The 17,723-nt window shown below is 33.4% G+C and overlaps 1 protein-coding gene and 1 long non-coding RNA gene across 10 annotated transcripts; one reads left to right on the top strand and one right to left on the bottom strand.

Moving 5' to 3' along the window:
• Positions 1 to 3,358: 3,358 nt before the first annotated feature.
• LOC130648970 (uncharacterized) lies at positions 3,359 to 9,463 on the top strand. Of its 7 annotated transcripts, XM_057455131.1 has the most exons (7): positions 3,366 to 5,869; positions 5,969 to 6,159; positions 6,285 to 6,609; positions 6,837 to 8,071; positions 8,157 to 8,229; positions 8,301 to 8,579; positions 8,806 to 9,463. In XM_057455131.1, exons 4-7 carry the CDS (start codon positions 8,041 to 8,043, stop codon positions 8,894 to 8,896), a joined length of 474 nt encoding a protein of 157 aa, XP_057311114.1. In that variant the 5' UTR covers positions 3,366 to 5,869; positions 5,969 to 6,159; positions 6,285 to 6,609; positions 6,837 to 8,040; the 3' UTR covers positions 8,897 to 9,463. The 7 variants fall into 7 exon arrangements, with proteins under 7 accessions (XP_057311111.1, XP_057311112.1, XP_057311113.1 ...); XM_057455128.1 differs by lacking the exons at positions 8,157 to 8,229; positions 8,301 to 8,579; positions 8,806 to 9,463 and having other exon boundaries at positions 3,359 to 3,786; positions 5,031 to 5,132; positions 5,329 to 5,869; positions 6,837 to 7,690; XM_057455129.1 differs by lacking the exons at positions 8,157 to 8,229; positions 8,301 to 8,579; positions 8,806 to 9,463 and having other exon boundaries at positions 3,359 to 4,209; positions 5,031 to 5,132; positions 5,329 to 5,869; positions 6,837 to 7,690.
• Positions 9,464 to 17,443, bottom strand: LOC130648974 (uncharacterized). Of its 3 annotated transcripts, none has more exons than XR_008982986.1 (4): positions 17,302 to 17,443; positions 11,945 to 15,379; positions 11,329 to 11,445; positions 9,464 to 10,654 (listed from the first exon to the last, which is right to left on the bottom strand). It is a non-coding gene; the product is annotated as an uncharacterized LOC130648974 (long non-coding RNA). The 3 variants fall into 3 exon arrangements; XR_008982987.1 differs by having other exon boundaries at positions 11,356 to 11,445; XR_008982985.1 differs by having other exon boundaries at positions 9,464 to 11,445.
• Between the last annotated feature and the right edge of the window lie 280 nt (positions 17,444 to 17,723).

Here is a 17,723-nt window from a genome sequence, read left to right as displayed (position 1 = left end):
AGACTTCGGCCACTTCGGCACTCGCCTAAGGAGAAATTTTGCCAATGAGAAAATCATGTGTATCTAAATATAGAAATTGATTTAAAGCAACGCATAATTTTTATTATAAGCGTTTAATAAGATTCCTTTGCGCCCAGGATCCGAGGTAATACTCTTATCTCCACTCAGGAGTGTTTGCCGAGGCTCGACTCTCCTTCGATGTGCTTTGCCGAAGTACTATGGTTCTTACGGTAGTCGAACTACATTTTGCCGCATTTCGCTGACTTTGTTTATGGCAAGCCCTATCTTATATATTCCCTTGCGTGAGTAAAACTGTGAGTCCACGACACGGAAATCATGGGTCACTTACTTATGACGTGGCTGTACGCTAAAATTTAACTGAAAAAGTTAGGCACGTACTTCATAGAAATCGCACATAAAGTGTAAATACATAACCCGCAGCTAATAACGATATAAATATATATACCCTTATGCTAAAAAATCTATATGAGCATATATATAGGTATCGCTACATACGAAACGGTATTAGATATTCACAAAGGATACGTACCGCTAAATGAAGTTCCTAGCATAAAACGGAAATTTTGTTTACGAAAAAGATGGCTGTTCTTTTTGAGTATTCTCTACTCTTTCATTCAACATAAATCTTTAAAAAAACATTTGAAGAGGAGCATGGTTTAATAAGTTAATCATAGCAAGGTTTCTGTAAGTTCTTTTCATGTTTTTTCAGTTTTGATGATACTAATGATGCCAGACATGTTTTATAGCTAGCATCATAAAAAGCCAACCACCAGCTAGCTAGGAATTTATTTTTATGTAGCCATGTTCTTTATACCTGGCTAAGTCTCCAGTTTATATTTAATTGACCAGCTATTAGCTGCTGTAGCTAGCTAATGTTAGCTTTAAACTAAAGATTCCCAGTATACCTAGCTAACCTGTGAATTTTATGTTGCTTTTACATGTAGCTAGGTAGATAGATAGGATTATGGCTGTAACTTATTTGACTTGACCTTTTAAGCTTAAATAAGAAGATATAAGAAGCTACAACATCTTAAGAAAGTATTTATAATATTTCAGGATAGTTTAAGGACTCTTTTTTATGCAAATATATAATGTATTTTTCACATTTTGTGTAACTAAACTTATATCGGTTGCATGCAATATGACAAAAGGATTTTTATTTAACATGTAGTAATTCTGATGTTCTAGATGTTCTTACTCAAATGTTTTTTTTATGACATTTCGTGTTATTTAGGAAAACTTTAAACCTTTTTGAGAAAGTTACTACATGCTATAACACCGAAAAACCTGTGTTTTTTAAAGTTCTTAATTGATAGAGGTTTGTGACATAATGGGAAAAATTTACGAGGCTTTTTCACATTTTTTGATTTTGTTGCAGTATTTACATGGGTTTTTAATTTTTTATTTATTTTTTTTTAGGAGGGAGGGGGGAGCCGGGGAAATTATTTACATGGTTTTTTTACATTTACGGTAAAAAATGTACAGGGAAGACTGGGGTGACTTTTCATTTATGTTTATACATGGTATATATAATATATACAAACTATTTTGCTTTTCTTTTGAAATTTTGTGTTAACTTTTGTGACACAAGGATCATGCAATATACCGAAAGAACTAATTTTTGTAGAATTTGGCTTTACACCTTACAAGCCTTTCATGTTTTATATTAAAATAAGAAATTCAACTCTGACATTATATATATATGTATATAAATTTCTGTTTACCACTCAATTTTTACATTTTATATAAATTATTTGGGACAGAATGGTATAAAATAGATTAAAATACCTGATCTTAGTTGTTTATAATTTACAGGCTGTGTCTGTGAAACTTTAAGGGGAACATTTTGTGTAAGACAATGGCATGACATATACTGATAGAACTGATTTTTGTTGTGTTAGATGTTATATCTGAACCTTTTTGACATTTTATGTTAATTTTGCGAGGAAGGACCATATATACACAAAAGAAGAATTCGATTTTACACCTTGCAAGCTTTTTTTTTCTATAATTTGTATAAATTCTTACCGGGGAGGACTCTGCGCAATATACCGAAATGACTGATCCTTGAAATTTTGTGTAAGATTTAATGGGTAAGGACAAGATACAAAATGTCAAAAAACCCTGATTTTTGTTGAATCAGAAGCACTCACTACAACCATTTTTTTTTTACAGTTTGTGAAGCTTTTGTGGGGAAAGAGTGTATGCAGTATCATCGAAATAACTGATTTTTGTTGCAAACTGTTTTTATTTGGCATTTTGGATTAAAATATTGTTTTTAAGGGCATTTGCAGTAGATATATGTACCAAAATTATTACATTCTGCAAACTTTGATTTTGTCGTTACCTCTCATTTTTTTCATTTTGATTAAACTTTTGTGGGAGACCGTTGGTATGCGAAGGACCAAAATAAGAGATTTTAGTATTATTTAGAATTTGTATTTTTTGTTGCAAATTTGGTGCAAAAATTGACATAAAATGAACTTTTAGATTGATTGCTGTTGTTTAACATGACTCTTATATATGACTTTTATATATATTTTATGAAAACATTTGTGACAGAATACTATGTGAGATTTGAAATTTTGTTTACTTTATTGATGGTAAAACAGCATGCAAGTTGCTAAAAGGCCTTTATTAATTTTAGGTTTAAACACAGTTTTTTTTGTTGAAATTAAAGTTTAGTGTCTAAAGTTTAGTGAGGAAGGACCGTATGCAATATATCAAAACATTTTATTGCATTATAATTTATCCTTGCAAATCCCTATTTAACACCTTAGATAAAAATTTCTACTTAGGCACAATTTATTGTTTATTTCTCACATTTTGTATCAACCTTCGGCAGGGTTTGCAATAAACTAACTGACTTTAACATATACAATGAGAAAGATTTGTGTTTGACATTGATCTGCTTTTTTGTATATATGTGACGTTTTGAGTGATTTAAATTTTATGGATGAGATGTATGTTAAAATGCTTTTGAAAACTTCTTTCTGAATTTTCGCATTTGTCAGATGGTCAGAGCAGTAATTGGACACCTTCATTTTTTTGGTCATTTATATAATAATGCAGATGTAAGATGCGCACTGCTGTATTGTTTTTTTTTATGGACGTATATCTGCTACATAAATTAAATGAGAATACAGTGGACTCTTCCACGGGAAACAGCTAGTTCACAATTATTCGATATACCTTGTATATCAACGGTACCTTCGAGAAACCCGGTTTATCGATCGAAAAACCTGGTTTATCGGACGAGTTTTCATGTTTCTCGCGAGAAACCTGGTATCTCGCTCGAAAAACCAGGTTTTTCGATCAAGCTGCCCTGCAAATGTGCACTCAGTTTATGGCTAATAGATATATTTTAAATAAAAACATTCCGCGATGACGAGAAACAAGGTTTCTCGCTCAAGAAACTTAGTTTATCAAAATTCAAAAAAAGAAGAATAAAATCAATGAGAAGAATGAAATTGATTGTCCCGCGTATTTCACTATGGGGGTATTTATTTCTTCATCCCACATGGTTTGCTTCACAAGCTCTTTCTGCAACTTGAGAGAAGAACAGAACGTCATATCCAAAAGCAAAAGACCAAAACCACAAGAAGTATACCTGAGAGCAGGAGTTAGGAAGAAGATGCCTACTAACGGCTCACAACACCGCGGTACAGGGAGAGATTTCAGAAGAATGGTGAATTCTCCTTACTTTAGAAGTACTGGAAATTTGCCATCGTTGCCAGAAAATTCTCATAGCAACACTAGTCTTAGGTTTGTGAAATGTTATATTAATTTTTTTGCATGTCCTGGGTGTCTTTTTTCAAACTAGAAATACACCTCTTGACATTGTTGTTGTACTCATGTGCAGTTCCTTTTACCTACTCAGGTCCTACTCAGTCTGCTAAGCTGCGCTCTGTTTACCTGTACAAAACAATACAAAACAGCACATTGTTTGCAGAACAGAATAACACGCAATACTGACACTGCAATGTGGAATGGTTTTGATTAGTTAAGATATTCATGATGCATCCATTTACATTCAGTCCCGCACTGATACAAAGTTTTAAATGTTTCAGAAACCATTTTTTATCTAAGTGCAAGATATTTCCTTTTTAATATGTTCAGGTCTTATTTTTCCAAGAATGGAAAGGAGGGGGTTACATGGAAGAAACAGCACTTCCATCCCTTCATCAGGTACATATATAAATCAGTTCTGTTTTTAAGTTTTAGAGAAGTATGCATAGATACATTTATGTAGATCTTTTTATAACATTTAATTGCAATGTATGAATCCCTCTTTTAGCTAGAAATTATAGAGCTTTTTTTAAGGAGAACTAACGACAAAATCTGCGCACATGTTTTTTTGTAATAAATATGTTTGTTCATATCACAAAAACAACATTGCATACCATTTTTTTCTATTTACTCTATTTTTTGTCCAAATTTTGTCCCTAAACTTGGTCAATGGTGTTTTTTCACATTGTCCAAAGTTTCAATATTGGGCAATGTCTAATCCCCTGTGGTTGAAAACAAACCAATGCTCAACAATCTTGAGATTTTCAATTCTATATTTTCTAACTGTGTGGTTTTTGGGTTGCTTGCTTTTTGGGGTGCATTATGAATTATTTGAAAAATTTAGCACATTATATTGGTCCACCTCACCTTGAGCTGATATTACTATCACATTGTTACGTCATAAATCTTATTAATTTACCGAATAGCGTTTCTGTGTAGCCACTGTCATGGTAGCGACCATAAGCCCCTTTTGACCAGAGCTAATAAAGGCGTAACAAATTTCACACTTCATATTGGCTTTGAAATAAACAATTTAAGCAGAACATGTCATCATTCGTTGGTTCTCCCTTAAGAAGGTGGGTTATCAGAAGGGGATTGAGGACCGGTACTGTATAATAAAAAATCCTGTTTGTGAAATTACTTCATTGCAAAATGATAGTTTTTATAAATTTATAAAAAAGAGGTTTTAAAAGCATGATGTAATAATATTTACTTTATAGCTTTTCAACAAGATACTAATTCACAAAGTTTACCATCTTCTGCAAGTACCATTACTTCGAAATCTACAACAATATCAAACTCTTCACTTTCATCTGTATTAGGTAATGACATACACATCACCACCACTTATGAGGAATAATTTTTTCTCTTTGTTGCAACACACAAAAAAAACTTGAGTTTTGTGTGCTGTTAAGTCAAATGATAATTTTTACGTCTTCAAATTAATGCAAGATCAGTTTAAATACAGACGGTAAATAGATCTCAAATACAAGCATGATGGTATTTGTTTTGTATTAGGTTCTCAAGTTGATATGTTGTCTACACTCTCACATGCACCAGTTACACAAGATGTTGCTTCTTTTGGTAAATAGTTTGACTTTGCTATCATCACTAGGAAGCCGTTACTTCCACAATTCTCCTTGTAAAATTACACCATCTCGTTTCAATTACTATTATGTCCAGTGTTCCAAGTTCTGGAAATGATGAAGGTGTTTCAAATGCGATGCAAAGTGTTTTGACAACGTTGCCAAAAAATAATATTACCTTTCCAGAAAATATCACATTCTCTGATGATGATGATGATGATGATGATGATGATGATGATGATTGTTCTCTACAAACGCAGCTGCCTGCTTAAGCAACATGGAAACCTTAAGACTTCATAGTTTTTAAATTCCAGAGAAAACAAAAAAACGCAGAAAAAAAAGGGGTCCTTTACCATCTACGACAAAGGCAAAGTTTTATCATCTCCCAGACGCATCAAAAATTCCAAAATTCCGAAAACTGACAAATGGCTCTGCTGATCCTCTTTTATTAGAACATATTAATAGTGGCTACGGTAGGTTTAAGTAAAACATCCAGCAGGGTAACAAGGTAGCACTATTGCCCTACCTAACAAAGGAAAAATGACTAATAATTATGTGCATTTTATTTTTAGGTTTTCCGCGTGACTGTTATAATTTCGAAAAAAAAGAACCATGCTCAATTTCATTGTCACTTGGCCTCACAGAACAACGATTTGATGATAGGATAAGACAATACTTCCCTTTACTACCAAATATTTATTTTTTCCACACAAATAAGAAACTCATTCTCAGAAACTCAACTCAATACAAAAGTGAATCTGAGGTACTGACATTTTATTATATGTATTTAAAGATAACTTCAAACTCAAGAATAAATAAGAATTTCAAGCTAAAATACAGAAAATAACTTTTCTTGTAAAAATGAAGTAATGCAAAATTTCTTTGTAGATGGAATTTTGTTATCCATGGAATTATCGATGGCTACTCAAGATTTGTACCAATGCTTAGAATATCAACAGATAACTTGGCGAAAACGGCTTTTGATTTTTTCCTGGAAAGTATAAGATCTTGTGGAATTCCTGGGAGAATGCGCGCTGATGGGGGAAGCGAATTTAACCACGTAGAATCTTTCATGAAATTAGCGAATGGACAGAATAGAGGGAGTTTTATGAGGGGGAAGTCGGTTCATAATCAAAGAATCGAAAGATTGTGGAAAGACGTCCACGAAAAGGTTGTTGCTAAGTATAAAGATACGTTTCTCCATATGGAAAATGTAAGTACTGTTAACCCTATTCATACTAGGCTTTTTTGGGCTGTTCAGAGACAAAGGACCGTCATGAAAACAACAAAATAACACATCACAATTTTTAATATCAGTGCCTTTAGTGTGACATTATCACGAAATTTAAAAAATACGAAAAACTGAAAAACGTGTTCGTTTTGTCAAAAGGCAAAATTGGAGGAGCAACGTAGCCATTATAAACAGTTTTTTCTTCTTAGTATGACATCTTAGACGTAGAGGATCCCATACACATGTTTTGTTTACATCACACATTTGCAAAACGCATTGATCGAGACTTGCAGAAATGGAAGGATGCGCATAACAACCATAAAATGCGAACGGAACATCACCAGACACCTCTTCAGCTTTGGATCAGTGGAGGAATTTTTTCACAGCAATTTCAATCGACAGCGATGGATAACCTTCACCGCAGAAGTTTACGTGAAATAGAGGATTTAATTACAAGGTTTTTACGGAGTAATCGTCTGATAGAACCTAGCGGTATTACAGCTGTTTTACAAAGATTCCCCGCACCATTGACAGCGGTGAAACTACAACTATTAGAGCAAAGTATTAACACCCAAGCCGATTCCGATCAATATGGGATTGACATATATATAAAAGTAGTGGAATTTGTACGTAATAATCGCTGAGACTGAGCACATATATCTTAAAGCTTTATCCTTTATTTTTTTTAATTATCATTGAATGTCTTGTACAAGGTTTGGAAGATCATTCGTTTAGTAAGTGTGGAGCCTATTTAATTTATATCGAGCATTTCTTCAATCGAATCCATATATCTAGAAAATTATTTGACGCGACAATGGATCGTTAGCATTTATCCGATTTAAAGATCTCGTGTGTTTGACGGAAAATAGGTTACTTTGCTACAAAAGTGAACATGTAATAAATATTGTTTATCATATAACAATTAATATAACCGTAAAAACTGATGACGAGTGATGTTAATTTCCTTCTGTGAATTGACTGTTTCTGAATATTTCGCGAGGATTTATTTTCGAAGTGAGTGGACTTGTATATCTTCAGAATATAAAAACAGGATTTTTATCAACGTTTTGGAAGTTTTTTTTCCATTTTCAAGATTAGAATTGTTTTTACAAGTGTGCTGTCTTTTATTTATTTTCGCGACAATTTGGGGATATTTTGTTCGTAGTATTTTAAGTTATTTTGGGGATTAGAACCAAAAAACAAGGCGTAGACCATGTCGATGCTATAGAGGGATGACTATTGGTTCAATTTTGAAAAACGTTCCATTTTTAATTTTTTAAAAAAAAATTTGGCCAGGAAATTTAACCCATGCGAAAAATTAAGCCACTTAAGGTACTTATTGAACAGTGCTTTCTTTACCTTAGTTACAAACCTGACATTGATTTTTTTAGACCATAATCAATCTTACATAATATGCGGTGGTCACTCGAGGAAATAAGCAAAGGTACTTTTTCTTATTCCTATAATAATATGAACATTTTGTGCTTAGGATTTTCAGTTTGAAAATTTGTTATTGCTTTATACATTAGGTGTATTGTCTGGGGTATTGCCTGAAAAATTGGAAAACTGCGATGTTGTTGTGCAGCATGTAGTACATAAAATGTAAGTTTTGGTTTTGCTGAACTGTCTTCCCCATCTGTATATGAAATAATAATCTCACATTTGGTGTTTAGGGGTTGTCGTATCAGAAAAAAAATAACATCAGAACTTGGGAGTGTTGACGCTGTTGTGGAGAGCAGAAGCAACAATAGATCTCGATACATTGTGATGTGTCCTGTCAGTGGTTGTGACTATCAAGGGCAACACGTTGATAGCCATCTGGTGTCGTTACATCAATGGACAAGATACCATGGACGATTTTTCAAATCTCGTCAAATTCGGATGTTCAATTTCATAATGAAACTTTCCCATCACGGTCAGCATAAGCCATTACCATGTTCTTTATGCGGACGGTACGTTTATATTTCACAGTATTTAGCTCATAAACATTAACCTGTCGTTCTTCGTAACCCTTGTGATATAGTAAAATCAAGATTCAAAGCTGACAGGAAAACAGTTCATAATAGAGCTTTCCATAAACTGATAAAATTACATCGTCTCCACAAGAAACAATCCGGTTATGTTTTAAAACAATGAAAAATTAATTATCTGAGGCAACATTTGCATTTTTTATTCTAGTTATCTCGACCGTTTGGACACCCATTTAAAAAAGACACATGGAATAGCTACCAAAAAGGTTCCTGTTGCTTGGTGGTATGTAGCCATCTGACACAATCAACTCGATATCGTACGAAGATTTTCAGCAGCCTAGTTTGATGAGTGCAACTTTCAAAACTCTGAAGGGCACAGAGCCAATTAATTTTAATTAGTTTCAATCCGTGGATAGAATCGATAAATTGAATCGTAAACTATTATACTTATTAGCGCATAGTAAGTGTAGTCCCCGTCGATAAACAGTTCCTAGCGGTGGTAAAAATATAGTTGCGTGCATTTCTGCTAGGTACAACATGTTGTGTGGTGGTATATAGCCAACCGACACACTTAGTTTGATGAGTGCACCTTCCAAAATTCTGAAGGGCACTAAGCCAATTGATTCTTATTAATTTCGACCCGTGTTTAGAGTTGATAAATTGAATCGTAAACTATTGTACTTATCAACGCATAGTAAGTGTGACGCCCGTCGATAAGCAGTTCCACGCAATGGTAAAAATATAGTTGCGTGCATTTCTGCTAGGTACAACATGTTGTGTGGTGGTATATAGCCAACCGAGACACTATAGTATGAACCAGTACTTCTGTACTTTAGCAAGTGAACACTAAGACCATTAATAGCAAATTTATAAATAACTTACATATCAATAATAACGAATACTCATTAAAAATACGACACACTGATAATTAAAATAAAGTTAAAAATTATCACTAACTTCAAGAATGATTGTTCTACTTGTTTTCATATTAAATATTTATTTTGTTTATTTCGGGCTTGCAAGCGTTACGACAAATTTCAACTACTAGCAATTTTCACAGAATTTTTAAGGTGATTCTTTCCTATGGCCTAAGCTCAATATGCTTAAGATTTCTTCGACTAGAGTTCCAATTTATGCTTAAATGGCATGCTTTATTTAAAAACTGACGTAGAAATTAGTGTACATCTCTACGCATGAATAAGTTCATAGGTAGAATTCGTAACACAGAATATTTTAATAATTACAATTTGTAAATATGAATATGAATGATTTAATTGTATAGTGTTTATTGTTAATATTATTTTATTTATTTATTTCCGATTATATTTGCTTACTGTAATTGTAAAATATATTTATTGTTTAAAGTGTCAATACGAGTTTGATATAAAAAGTTCAGAATATTTTTATCGCAAAATATTTGTCGTCTTTGATATCGTTATTTCTGCAATTTATTAAAAATGTACGTTTCAACGTTAACGTAAATGTCTTAAATATTAAAAATGCTTATTTTTTCTAAAAAGTTAAATAAAAAAACACAAAACAATAAAAACAATAAAAACCAAGGAAGACGTCTTATAGATAGATAAAAGATGTCTTTCTAAAGATGCATTTAAAAAGTTGCATTAAAGATGCATTTTAGTCGCTTCTACATCTGTAAAAGGTCTAAAAGATGTCTTTAAAAAGACGCGTCGGAAAAGAATTTCTTAATAGATATTTTTGGAAAGACGTTTAAGAGATGTCTAAAAGAGGTCTTTTGAAATGCATCTTTTTAGACGCTTAAAAAAGATACATTATAAACGGACAAATCAGCGCTAAAAAAGACGTCTTTTAGAAATGCGAAAGATGTCTGAAAGACGTCTTTTAGAGCTCTTTGTGCCGGCTGGGATAGCATTCCAGTCAAATATCTAACACCAGTTGGCGATTTTGTCACATCACCACTTGTACATATAATCCACACGTATTGATAAAACAATCTTTTCTGTTCCAAAAATTGAAAAGACCAATTTCCGCGTTACCGTCAAAGTTATACGAACGTGTCATATTGAACAGCTTTGTGACTATATAGATAAAAAGTCTTTAGTTAATGGAACACAACCAGGTTACAGTGAGAGAAACTCGACAACAACGCAAAGCTATGAATAAAGGTAACCCTGGTTGTTTTAATTGACTACTTGAAAGCATTTGATATTGCACATTATGAATCTTTACTTCTCAAATTATATCAAATGAATTTCACAAAAAAAAACTTATTGATAATTCATGACTATCTTTCTGAAAGAAAACAGTTTGTTTAAGATATGATATAACATTAAACTCGCAACCTATGTATTTTGGAGTTCCTCAAGGTAGCATTTTAGGTCCAATTCTATTTAACTTGTACGTTATGGATCTATGCTCAGAATATTTCTTTAAATACAACACAATCTGCTGACGACACTATATTCAACCTAAATCCCAAAGTGAAAATTTTGAAAACATGTGCCAAATCACTTGAGGACGTTTATCTGGTTGGTCACCCAAACAGAATCGTCTTTTCAACGATGAGAAGACGAAATTAATGTTTTTTTAACGAATAAAATGAGTTCGTATCGTCATCTTGAATTGAGCAACGATTGCGAAATTATTTATAATGCTAATTCAATCGAACGTAACACATTTTCATCAAATTTAAATCGCATCTGAAAGTCTTTTTGTCCTACCAGAACACAAGTAAATATAAACACAAATACACCTTTTGTCTTCTACTATTACTACGCACGTTTGATTTCTCTTCCTTTATTGTGTTTTTAGCCTTCTTCAGCCTCTACCAGCGTTCTCTAATCACCATGTGCCATTGTCTCTTCTTAGTCTAAAATTTTATAATATTTTTTCAATGCGTATATATATATATTTATCATAATTTTAATTGGAACTATTTTTCAACCTGTGATCTCCGTCGATAGGCAGATCACCTTAACTAACCGCTAATAGGTATAATAGTTTACGACTCAAATTATAAAATCTATACACGGGTCGAAACTAATAAAAACGAATTGGCTTAGCACCATTTAGAATTATGGAAGGTTCACTCATCAAACGTCTAAGTTAGCTATATACCACCAAAAAACACATTTTTCATACCAGAGATGCACGCAACCGTATCTTTACCATCACGTGGAACTGCTTATGGACGGGGTACCAGGTGATGATAAAAATATAGTTGCGTACATCTCTGGTATGAAAATGTGTTGTTTGGTGAACTTATCCTAATTTCTAAAGGGCACTGGGCCAATTGATTTGTATTATAAATCAAATCTTGTCTAAATTGGAAAATTTGAACGATAAACAGGCACGTGATGATTGCTTACCAAATTTTTGAGCAGTCCCCTTTTGATATTAGAACCTTCTTAACTTATACATCGGTCTCATATTTCGTAACCATGTCAATACCTTATGCAGGAGGGCCCAGCACTTGGAAGAAACGCCAGATAATTGGAAATTTTTCGTGGCATCTGAAACAGGTTACTGTCCACTTGTATGGGCATTTTCAAGTAGGTCTTTATTATTTAAGAGTGTGAACTTTAAGTTTTGAAAATATAAAGTTAGTTTTTGGTAAGATACGCATCATTTAGTTTTGTGATGTAAAAACCCTGCGGTAGACCGCTCGGCCATCCATTCATTAGACAAATCGTTACTCCAGTAAGAATTTGGTTCACCATTAAGTTCAACTGAGACCTTCATCATTGATATCTAAATTAGAAATCGGTTTTTTGATTTTTTTACAAATAACCACAACATATTTTTGAGGTTGATATTACCTCCGATAAAGTGAGCATACATTTTATTTGAAAAATGTGAACAGAACTTTATGTACAAATTTGAGGTAGTTAGCATATTTTGCACTGTAAGTTTTGAAATCTGTCTGTGAAATCCATGCAAAAGTATAGGGAAAATGCAAACTTTAACAAAACGAGAAATTGATTAAAGTACTTTTTACGGCTGTGGATAAAAACAAACAGTGTGATTTTAATGCCTATCTTAGCTTTTTGTTTTTATATTACGTTTATGTTTCGTTGGTTAATGTTATAGAGATATCGCTTTTAATATCATAAGAGCAATTAACTCTGCCACTTCAAATACTAGCGACTCAAAACATCATCGAGGCTGGGTGTTTTTGTTCGGTAGCATAAAGTCACTTCACACGCGAGCCTTGATTATATTAACAATTCTTTTAAATATTCTTTTAAAAAGTAGCGATTTGTCTGATGGTATATAGCCAACCTTGACATTCAACACAAGACAAATGACTTCTTACAGACAACTTATACTGTAGTACTGTAGTAATTTCATTACGCTTAAGATTGGGAAAAGCACAAACCCAATAGGAAAGTTAGTCTGCCAAATGTCTTGACAAAACAATAGCAACTATTACTGACTAGCGACGAGTTTAGACATATTCAAGACCCGTTTTTCAACAGCGGTGCATGATCGAATAACATGTTGGGTACTTCTTTTAAAACAAAGCTACTTGTTTGATGGTATATAGCCAACCATCCAGCACAAGACAAATGACTACTTTAAGGGAAGAAACGTTCACAGTATAAAACATTCGCAGTAATTTAGCCTTGTTTTCCGCGAAAGTTTCTTCCGTCAAAACACGCTATAAAGTTGATCAAAGCGCGAAAGTTTATTTCCGCGAAATATTTAAATTTTTAAAAACGTTAAAGTTACCTAGACAATTTTTGTTCTCTTTTTTTTATGTCAGTGTTTTTTTTTTACTTTGCCAAATGTTCAGGTTCAACATTTTGAAAATCAGCTTTTTTGGAATAAAATCAAAACAAATAGGATTTACCGAATAAAATTTTGGGAGGTGCCGTCTTTTAAGACCCTCGAAATTTTCCCGTAATTTTGAGGAGTCCGTTCGGAATGAATATTCCAAAAACATTAGTTCTTTAATTTAGCTAATAACTAAAGCACGTAATTGCTAAACTTGTTTAAAACCACTCAGAAATCATCTTAGATACCTGAATTCTCGAAAACCAAGTCGAAGAGCACTTTTGGAAGATTTATTCCAGCGGAAACTTTCGATGTATTTGAAAATTATTTTTCTACTGAATATTAGAAGATTTACGGTAGCATAGACTGAATTAGTAGCTTATACTATTCTGAGAACATATATTACACCAATTAAAATCTATGATATCGGAAGAAAGAGCATTTAAAGAATAGAAATTCCATAAAATGGAAGTCAGAAATTTGCGAGATATTAAATATATTTTCAGAAGGAATAAAAACGTATCACTGTATATATACGTTTAGCTCCGGGTAAAAGAAAATGGAATTTTTAATCCTTTTTGCCTCTGAAACTCTACATACTGAGTGAGCTGCCTAATTAAATTACCGTCAAATTTGGTCTCGAAAAAAAAGTCCTCAAACTGAACATTTGGCAAAGTAAAAAAAAAAACACTGACTTATACACGTCAATAATATACGTAATAGCGTCATTCTAAAATTGCGATGTCATCATTATTTTCTGTTTTTCGATCGTTTTTTTAACCTAAATATATATACGAAACCCTCATATAAGCAAAAGTTTATTCCAAAAAAAAATTCTAAAAAAACCTAAACGCAAACCTGAAATTTTGCGGTGATTTTGGTACTGCGAATTTTTTTTTGCGCGAAAGTCTCTTTCCTTAAAGTATTATATCCTACAACCCCAGACATAAATTATTGGAAAGAAGGACGAAATTTCGAAGTTCGTAATTACAAGCAATTGAGAAAGCCGTTTCTATGTAAATAACAGGCACTCTAAATTTGTAAAGAGTCCTTGTCAAACTCTTAAACGGTGCTAATTTTTGCTGCCGTCGGCACGCCCTAATTTCCCGATATTATGGGCCTTTCTGGACGTGGAATGAGTTATGTCATAAGACAGACATTGCAAAAAGTGCAGCTAGCGCATTTTCGACGTTCGTTACTTGGCTCCACACCCTTGTCAAAGTAAAACGTTTACAACTTACCAGCTGCATAGTACTGGTGAAGTAATGCTGTTTAGCCATTTTGAGAAACAGCCAAAAAACGGCCATTTCCACAAATATTGTGTCCAGGGTTGTAGCTTGATATCCTCTAAGATTGCGGATACCATATAGTAAATTGAAATATTTTCGAGTGTATTAATTTTCGTGCAAAACGTTTTGGGCGTAATTTCTGCACTACTAACGAACGTTTTTATATATGCCATACATTAATTTGATCAGCGTTCCAAGATTTGCAGAATACAATACAAGCAGAAGCTAAACTTTTTTTAAAAAAAATTGTATATTTCCCCAGCAGAACTTTATGCTAAAGCCAACAACTTGTACACAAAAATAGTAATTTTTTTGTCCATCGAGTTTCATCACACCGACTTGGAAATAATATTGGTATAAATAAGCTTTTATTATAAAAAAATTGTTATTGATTGTACCCCTGGTGTATGTTTATTGCATTCAAAATTTTATATAGCACAAATAAAAATTAATAAATAGGATAAATGGACAAATAGTAAAAAGTGGACAAATAGTAAAAAATGACATAGCCCAAGGATAACAAAAAACAAATGTTAAATTTTAAATAAATGGAATATAATAAAATTATAACAAGGTTATGAAAATACAAATTTTTCAAGTACAGTATTTTCTTACACAGTAACATGTATTTTTCATATTGATTTAAAAATAACTCCTTTAGTCATTTGTATCTACTCCATATGATAATGACATGCATTGCTCTTTTTAGTTCATACAATACGACAACTCCCAAAATATCTAAAAAAAAATACTTGTTTATAGTATGCTAGGGTCCTCACTGAGACAAAATATGGAAAGTTTCTAACAAGGTTTTCCAGAATTTAAAAAGTGTTTCAGAGTTAGCCAATTTTTCTCAATTACTTTGGTAATCTAATACTCTAGCAGGAAAGATCCTGATTCATGAAATTTTTGTGCAAGTTTAAATTCCAGAGAACTCTCCACAGACTTTCCAGGTAATAAGAATGGCTTATTAACTGCTTACCATAAAATATAGATAAAAAAACACACTGCGGTTTATCTTTTTTTATTGTTTTGTTTTTTGATTTCCCGGCAGTGTTACTTGTTTACATATAGCTATCATTATTGCTGCTACAAAATTAAAAGTTATATGGTGCAGTATATATATGTAAAGCCTGTCGTTAAGGCTTTTTAGCCAATAAGCACTTGTATATATATATATATATATATAGAGAGAGATTTTTTTGAATGTTTACATTTTTCACAGTAAGCCTTCTGGCTTTAGAAATTGCCTGGTAGGCAAAAAGATGTACATGCTAGGTGAAAGGAAGTCTTGTTCAGTCTATTCCTTTGGACAAAGGTATTGTTAAGACTTTAAATGAATATATAGGTATATCAAGCAGAATGTAGAGCAATCTACAATAATAGTTTAAAGCCTCAACAATGTTTCCATAAAAAGAAATGGTCTGATAGGACATTTCTTAAGCAAGCTTCCACATCTTTTTACCTGCCATGCGGTTGTTAGAGCCAAAATGGCTTACCCACAGAAAAATGTAAACATTCAAAAAGGTCTATTAACCAGTTAAAAATAGTTATCAGTTAATAAGGTGTCATAAACTGATTGTGCGATTAAATATGTCTAAAAAATGCCAAAATGCCTGTCCTTAAATGAACTTCTAAACATGCCTGTCTTAAAGCTCACCAAGCTCTTTTTTTTATTGATTTCCAGTAGTAATGTGGCGCCGTAGATTAGTGGTTATAGCTTTCGTACTCTGTGCGGGAGACCGGGGTTCGATTCCTCTTGACGGCGATTCAACATGGGCGAGTGAATGTTACCATAGCCCCGGGTTAACCCAAGCCATGTGAGGGAAATTGGGAAGATGGCACACTGTGTGGGCCGTTGGATGTTGCCGGGAGTTGTCTAGTAGAGCGCGGGCTCTAATTGGGTCTGCGTAGCTCAAAATGAGCATTAAATACTCTAGGACTCTCCATCTACGCCATGGCCCCTCCTGGAAATAATAGACAGGGTATATCCCTCGATATTTGTGAGGCTAGCCATGTAAAATATGCACATCTATTTATCTAAAACGGATTCTGAGAACAACAAAATGATGAGTAACAGCAGAGATGTTTTTGGTGCCTAGCCATATAATTTGATGTAGGTAACTAGGTAACTGTTATTAAGTAGTAAAAGATCACTTACTGGGGTAAGATCACTTTTTTTTTTACTTCGTCATCATTAGTGTGCTAGCTAGCCCCAACATAAGTTTGCTTTAAGCAAAATTAAGTTGGGGCATACCCTATGGCTGTTTCTTAGAACGGAAACATAATACTACCAATAGTTATCTTACACTGCCTGTCTTTAGCTAGGATCCTCTCTCTCTCTCCTAGCTTCAATATCACTGTCTCGTAGTGGTAAATGAAAGTATAAACAAAACCTGCTTTTGCAGGGTTTTTTTTAGCAAAAAGTCATCGCTGCATTGAACAAGATGTCAATGGTGTTTTTTGCGGAACCTAACTTAGTCGAAATAGATATGCATCACTACACTGGATTATTATCCATCCACTGGTGTATTTTTTAGAAACCTTGAATCTCGACCGAAATACCAAGTTTTTACAAAATTTACTTTGAGATACCAGGTTTATCGAATCGAAAAACCTAGTATCTCGATCACGGGAACGAAAAACCTAGTTTTTCTTACCGTTAAACCTAGTTTTTCGATTGATATACTAGGCATATCGAATACTTGTGAATTTGGCTTGCCATATTTGTTTCTCTCGATTCCTTTGTTTTCTGCCGTAAAAACAGTCGACTTCGGCGGCTGCCGAGGTGTGGACTTTTGGACTCTCTTAAACAAAAGAAACACAAAAGAATTATGACGTCGAGAAAAATCTCGCCGAGGTGTGGACTTTTGGACTCTGGTTAAAACAAAAGAATTTGTGACGTAAAAAGAATCTCGCCGAAGTGTGGACTTTTGGACTCTCTTTAGTCGAAATTTACGGTGAAAGAAAGATTGATATTAGGGGATGGGTGCGTAGGAATAATTTACTCTTCCTATTGTTATTGCCTCGCGGTAGCCGGTCTGTTTAATGGGTTCGGCCAGCTTCGGCCAACTGCAATTCT

The sequence above is a fragment of the Hydractinia symbiolongicarpus genome, chromosome 7 (assembly GCF_029227915.1).
Source record: "Hydractinia symbiolongicarpus strain clone_291-10 chromosome 7, HSymV2.1, whole genome shotgun sequence".
Classification (NCBI taxonomy): Eukaryota; Metazoa; Cnidaria; class Hydrozoa; order Anthoathecata; family Hydractiniidae; genus Hydractinia; species Hydractinia symbiolongicarpus.
The sequence above is the reverse complement of the archived record's forward strand: the minus strand, read 5'-3'. Positions and strand labels throughout refer to the sequence as shown.